Source organism: Atta cephalotes (genome assembly GCF_000143395.1).
Source record: "Atta cephalotes unplaced genomic scaffold scaffold00011, whole genome shotgun sequence".
Taxonomy (NCBI): Eukaryota; Metazoa; Arthropoda; class Insecta; order Hymenoptera; family Formicidae; genus Atta; species Atta cephalotes.
In genome coordinates, this window is record NW_012130075.1 from 2,335,164 (window position 1) to 2,342,204 (window position 7,041).

Genomic DNA, 7,041 nt, shown 5'->3' on the forward strand with positions numbered 1-7,041 from the left:
TTCATATTAGAAGGTTTATTTCCAACGTGTCAGTACTTTTTACGTGTTTAACTGTTATGTGTTTGATACATAAGTTGTAAGGTGTGTAATAAAAAAAGATAAATACCAATATACAGACAACAGACATAGATGAGATCAAAATTATAAATTAAGTAAAAGAAAAGTATCATAATATCTCCACACTAGAATGTTCAATATTCAAAGAGTTTGTAGTATTTAAATCAATTTGTTCGCTAGTTTCGTGAGTAGAACTTAAAGTCTTTGCTAATTCACATAAATTTGATGTATTCCTTCGAATTTCACTTTCCAAGTTAAATATCTTTTCAGCTTTTTCTTTTTGTTGTTTACTCGTTTCTGGTGTAGCTGGTTTTGAGAGGCCAGTGGTCACTGTATAGAAAACACTGCTGCTATCTTCCGATTTAAATACGAATGTCAATCTGTTGAATCAAATTTTGTTACTTAGAAATATAATATTAGGTGTAGTAAAAAGAAATCCATTATTTTTCCATTCAATTTCATGCAAAAATAATGGATTTCTTTTTATTACATCTAATATATATCCATTATTAGGTCAGTTCTTTTTTAGAATGAATTTTTTTTAGAAAGAAAGGGAAGAAAGATGAATCGTGCAAGAAGTTCAACTAAAAAGAACAGGAATAGAACGTTACAGAAATATCAAGGATACGAAAATTAATAATGAAATAAAATCGCAAAATTACCGTTTATTTTGCAATAATTGTTGCATTTTCTCAATCTTGTCCAAGCAGATGTTGTATTTCGTTGGCCAAGGCACATAGATCTCTGCCTGAGAATTCTCCCTTTTCTTCACTTCGAAATAGATCACGTCAAGTTCTTCGTTATACTTGTATTTGACATCCCAGTATCGCTTCACTGAAAAATCGTCACAAGAATAGATTTCACATTTACCATCCCCTTAAGTTAAATACAATACCTTCGCATATTTCAATGTAGACATAAAAGGCGGTGCTCGTTTTTATCGCGTCATTACAGCCAAGTTTGCACAGATGATAATACTGCAAGCGTACATTGAGAACGATTGCAAAATAATCTTACGTACGAAATATTTATACATACATAGGCATGCACATTCTCGGACTAAAGAGATCGCACATATCTTTTTGATTATCCGAGTAAAACGATTACTCACGCTGGGATGGCATATGTCGTACATCTTTCTCGTGCACGCGAGACGCAGGAGTGAATGTCTCGTTTTTTTTTCGGTGAGAAACCTACTTGTTGTTAATTGTCATCACAGCTTGGGAAAAGAGTATCAATGGGAACCAGCACATGTGTTCAATGCAGTCCAATGACAAATAGTTCCAAGTTCCAACTGTTCCAACCTTCCAAATCGTCCTCACCCTCCACTACCTCTGGTAGTGTCACATCGTTCATATACTTCTTTTCACACTTGTTCCAAGCTTCCACCAGTTTCTACATCCTTCACTAACCTCCCTTGTGGGATGAGTCCATCTGGCGTTTAAAGTTAGAAAAAATATACGGCAAAAGCGTTACCTAAGGAGAGAACGACTTGCTTACCTTTCGAGTTGAAAGTTTCTCTTGGTTGTGCAAGGATGTCGCTAGAACACACATCGAAGATATAACACAACGAAATTAATAAAAGGAGAAGTAAAAGTTAAAACTATAAAGCTGGATTTATATAGTTTGTCTAAAACGAAGTTAGATTTTCTCGAATTTTCTTCATTATGATTGAGAAGCGTCCTTGTCCTCTTTCTTTTAAAGAGAGACAAATACGAACTTTTTATTTAAGGTTCATCCACAGTGAGAACATATGATGAAAATACCATTACCACAATCAAAATGATCTGATTCGGAATTGAATTATTCTTCAATGTATTCTAATCGCGGGGAAAAGCCCCTTGTCGTGAAATGTTCAGAAATAAAATTTTCAAGTTCTTCGATAGAAAAGGACGAATCTAAAAATTCAAAAAAAACTAGAAAAGAAATCTGTAAAACATATTGAAGACGTTAAAGCAACGAGCATAACTAACATTGAAGAAGCTCGTGAATTAAGAAAAACGGATAAAGATATTCTAGGTGAGTTTCTGTTTGCTACATTCAGTCTTGATATTCTTTTTCCAGAGAAGAAAAAGGATTTTTTTCAAAAATTCACTGCAAAAATTGTTGCAATTAAATAGTGTCCATGCGAAATATATTTGCCAATATATTTGCAGGAAAGATGACCTCTATCTTCAAGCTCTAACTAATGCAATACATCATGAAACTGAAGTTTTCTGATTTCTTTTTAAGCTAATATCTTCATGAAGACATTGATTGCAAAGAAACAAACATAGTATGAAAAAAGTTAAACATTATAATTCCTACGTGCTCTCAATTTGTTGAACTTACTCAAGTTGCTCATGATATTGCCTTTTATTTGAGATACGATCCAAAGTTTTCTCTATTTAAAATGTTTTGAAAGACTCAAATTTTATATCAAATTAACATCTCTGGAGGAAGGTCATAAGCTTTGAGAAGATCATAAGAATAATTAACATAAATAACTCTGGCCTAATATAGATATACTTTCAGAAGTTAACATATTGTCTCACGAGATATTAAAACAAATATTAAATTTCATAAATCTCTTCCAAAGACCTATGAAATTTAATATTTGTCTGGAAGAAATCATTTATCTATGATAAAAATATTTAAAATTAGATCTTTTATTCTCAGAGCCATTCGTTTTATTCTCAGATAATAATCTCTATTTCAACAATCCCAATTACAGAAGAAATTGTAAAGAAGACATCATTCATGGAAAAATGGAGATTATACAGAACTTTGAATTAAGGTAGGAAAAATCATTGTTCAAATAGGAAAGGAAAAATCATTGTTCAAATCTTGATTCTGCAATTCCTGTATAATTTCCGTTTCTCATTAATGATATCTTCTTTAATGAGAAGATATCACTCTTTGAATTTAGAACAAGAAAACAACATAGCCGTTCTTGAGATTGAATTTCCATCGTAATTTAAAAGAGACCCTTTATTCTAGAAAAAGATTGAATTATATCAAGGAATCCTAGAAAACGGACTACTAACTTATTTCAGTTAATATGATTTTGTGTGTACACACACACACACACACACGCGCGCGCGCGCGCGCGCGCACACACACACACACAGACACACACACACACAAAATATAATTTTTATTTAAAAATTTTTACTTTATTTTACAAAATATAAAGTTATTTGATGCATACAGTTCAAAACATGCAGGAATAAAAAACGGACTTTATGTGAAATTATATCTCTAATAACAAAAATACTTATTTTAATTTACTGTTTAATTTATTTTTTAAGATTTATACTTTAGTTATATTGTTAGCATTCTATATTAAATTTTTAACTTAAAATATTTTTGTTTTCTTTATTATTTTTTTACATTCTATATTATCTTGTTTTATTTTATATAATAATAATTTTTGGCTTATAGCTCTCTTTTTTCTTTATTTTCTTTAATATATGTGTTGGTTTCTTTTCTTATCCGTTCTACGAAATATATCTAATAAAATAAAAATACTCTTCCTCTGATGTTTTATTATGTTTATTTCTTTAAGATTTACACTTGAGGTTTCTTTTTTCTTAATCTATAAAATATATTTTATGTTCCATTTGACAGATATAAAACAAATGAAGATGAAAACAAATACCAATTTATTAATGTAGCCGTATCAAATAAAGTTCAAATAAAAAATAAAGTTCAAATAAAATTCTTGTACTTTTCATAATAAAAAGGTAGAATAACGAAGATTGTTTTATTGAAAATCATCCAGCAAGGTAATATACACTAATTTTTTGGCTAATAAACTGACTTAACAATGGTAAAATTATAGAGAATCAAAAAATTAAATGAAATTAATGGAATTAATTATAAAATTGTAGCAACTATAAAAAGTATATATAAAATACATATGCCACAATAAGCTCGGATATTGTTCATCTTACAAAAAGAAGCAATTTGTATATTGTTAGTGTAGTATGTGTATATCAATCTAAAATACATCTCTTCTACATATACCATATGTATGGTATAAGAGATAAAAGATAAAATACTTCAATGTAATCTCAAATGTGATGTTTATTGCTGAAATGATATAAAATGCGATATAAATAATAACTGTCGCTCTGTACGCTTATTAATACAACGTTTAACATTTCTTATTGTTAAGTATGCATAGAAACGTTTTTGTGTTAATAAAATAAATCTTAAGCGTTAATTATCATATAATTAAGCACCGAATTGTTTAAAATTTTATGCGTAAAATGCTAATATATGAATATATGTAATATGTACAACGATGGCAATGTTGTGAATGCAGACATAGAAATCGTACATATGAAACGTATGAAAAAATTTGTTCTGTAAATTTAAAATATATTTTGCGATTTCTATTGTGATATATATATATATATATATATAAGCGTAATATTAAACATCCTTAAATTACGCTCTGCAGTTTACAAAATATATTTCTATATGTAAATAAAGTACATACTATATTTATTTTATATACGAAATTTGAAGTTAAACTTGAGTATTTTAACTGAAATAAGGAATGATAAATATCATGTATAAATATCAAATAATTTATTTTAAATATAAAAAATAAATTATTTAATAAATTTATTGAAGAAAACGAGATTTGAATCACACACAATAAAATTTTCAGAAGAAGAAATCGTATCTGAAATATTCACAATTTTTATTCTCAGATTTTTTGTGTTATAAACAATAAGGTCCTGTGAAATAAGAACAATTTAAGAGAAAAATAATTTTTTAAATATTGTTAAATATTGTTTTGTATATTAAAAAGTCTTTAACATAAGTGCAATCGTTGGCGAGAATCGTGTACATAGATTTTCGTTTCTGCCATTTTTAAAAGAATTGCTAGAGATACTGTCAGTCCTTAAAGCTTCTTAGGACCTAAGCTTTCCTATGCTTCATGCAATCGAATAAACATGAGCGATGTTATCTAGAATAACGAATTAGGCTAGTTACAATTGAGCCGATCCTCGCCACGCGGAATCGAAACCGCACGTCGTGTCGGAATCGGAATCGCCGTTTTGCTGGACGCCACCAGACGCGATGGAGTTGGAGTTGATCGATGTCGTTGACGACGTTGGTCGACGCTGAACAGTCCGGTTCGGTCGGCTCATCTTACCCTGCAGCAACGGAGTAGTTGGTTGACTGGCGACCTGCTGCCGCTCCTGCGATGAACCGAAATCCTGCGGCCGTCTGCTCCTGCGCTTCTTGATAGGCGCGTACTTCGGCGGTGGCATCAACTTCTGCTCCAGCTTGCGAGAAACGTGTCACAGTGTAACACGCGAGAAATTAGAATGGATAATAACACTGCATGTTGCGTTATTAATGATTCTATTAATCAATATGTTTGCCTTTATTCTATATTTATAGGTTTCCATTAATTTGTATAATTATATATTTCTATTATATATTCATATATTTTTTATTAGATAGTGTAATATGTAATTATACATGTATACAGTACATATTTTTTTGGGGATTTCAAGCAACGCGAATAGACCTATTTAATCAAAGAAACTAAATGTATATATTTTTCACTATAGAATTTATGCATTATCTTAATTTGTCATATATTGTAAATAACATTATAAATAATATTTTAATTGAGTAAAAGTAATTTGGGATAATTAAAGATGTATTTAAATTTATTTTAAGTTTTATTAATCCCAAATTACTTTTACTCCCAATTAAAATATTATTTATAATATAATGTGTTCAATTCAATATATGACACATTGAACCCAAGAGAGTAGTACCTGAACGTTATCTGCGGATCCCCATGATTTATGAATCTTCTCGTTGTTGTTGTTAGTCGTACTGCTGGTTGCCACACCCAGGAATTGGCTGAAGGCTTCCGTAGTACGTTTCACGCGAACGTTCAACGAGCCAATTCGTAGGAAACCAAGATCTTTCTCTGTGTATTCAATCAATCGCTCTGTTACGATGCTCTTGCAGATGTTTTATTTATTACAACGTAACTTTTACAATGGAAGAATACGACCGATCGACAGACTCGCGTATATCTCTGATGATCATCTATATTTTTCTACGTTAATTAATTCTACAACGGAAATATAGTACTCTTCGATTATTATAAAATTAAAACTGATATTATACGATTATAAGCGGGGTTATTAAAACTATAAAATTGACGGAATGAAAAGGAAACTAATGCTCTGATGTTAATGTCTATTTAGCTTGTTTCTCATGCGCTAAGTTAGTCTCTAAAACGCTCTACTAAAACGCTCGAACACCAAAGGAATTATTTCTTACCTGCATGCTTTTTCCTTGCTTTTATTTCTGAAATAAAATAGAAAATCATTTGAAACTGTGTCTCATACAGACAGCGAGAAAAAGGAAAGATTGATAAAAGAATATTGTAAGTGAGTTAGAACTGAATAAAAAAAAAGAAGCTATTTATTAAAAAATAACGATATTACGAGATATATTAATTATGGCTAATATACTTAATAAAGTCTAAAGAGAAACAGCTTTATATGCAAAAATTCTGTTAATAATAAATCTGTAATTAAAAGGTAATTTTAACGCGCGCGCGCGCGCGTGTGTGTGTGTGTGTGTGTGTGTGTGTGTGTGTGAGAAAATGTTATTTCATATAGTTAATAAAAGTATAATTCGCGCAATATGGAATTAGATAGAAAGAATAGGGGAGTCAACGGGAAGTTAAATAAGTTAGTATAAAAATAGAATCTACTTTCCCTTTTGAGAATTATACGTCCTGTCATTGTTATTAGATATAATAATTATCCAATGTGAATAAAATGTGATGCTGAGAATCGGCTGATGTGATGTGTATATATGTGCTTCTCATGCTTATGTGTACATGCTCTATTTATAGTTATAACACACACACACACACACACACACACACACACACACACACACACACACACACACACACACACACNCTCTCTCTCTCTCTCTCNCTCTCNC

At 30.5% G+C, this 7,041-nt stretch overlaps 2 protein-coding genes across 2 annotated transcripts in view; both read right to left on the minus strand.

The window, feature by feature from the left end:
• LOC105617007 (tRNA-splicing endonuclease subunit Sen15-like) lies at nucleotides 1-1,192 on the minus strand. Its single transcript, XM_012198588.1, has 4 exons — nucleotides 1,169-1,192; nucleotides 953-1,034; nucleotides 720-891; nucleotides 1-437 (listed from the first exon to the last, which is right to left on the minus strand). The coding sequence occupies exons 1-4, from the start codon at nucleotides 1,190-1,192 to the stop codon at nucleotides 167-169; spliced, it is 549 nt and encodes a 182-aa protein (XP_012053978.1). The 3' UTR covers nucleotides 1-166.
• Nucleotides 1,193-5,042: 3,850 nt separating this feature from the next.
• LOC105617008 (ankyrin repeat domain-containing protein SOWAHB) overlaps nucleotides 5,043-7,041 on the minus strand; it is a 123,875-nt gene continuing 121,876 nt past the window's right edge. The window contains exons 13-15 of the mRNA XM_012198589.1: nucleotides 6,364-6,390; nucleotides 5,847-6,004; nucleotides 5,043-5,342 (exon numbers count right to left, since the gene is read on the minus strand). Of these exons, the coding sequence (XP_012053979.1) occupies nucleotides 5,043-5,342; nucleotides 5,847-6,004; nucleotides 6,364-6,390 (485 nt within the window). The remainder of the gene's footprint in view (nucleotides 5,343-5,846; nucleotides 6,005-6,363; nucleotides 6,391-7,041) is intronic.

Coding starts and splice junctions, on each gene's coding strand:
- LOC105617007 (XM_012198588.1), bottom strand. CDS start 1,192: ATGTACGACATATGCCATCCCAGC. Junction 1,035..1,168: donor ACGACATATGCCATCCCAGC/GTGAGTAATCGT, acceptor GTACGCTTGCAG/TATTATCATCTGTGCAAACT. Junction 438..719: donor CAATTATTGCAAAATAAACG/GTAATTTTGCGA, acceptor TTGATTCAACAG/ATTGACATTCGTATTTAAAT.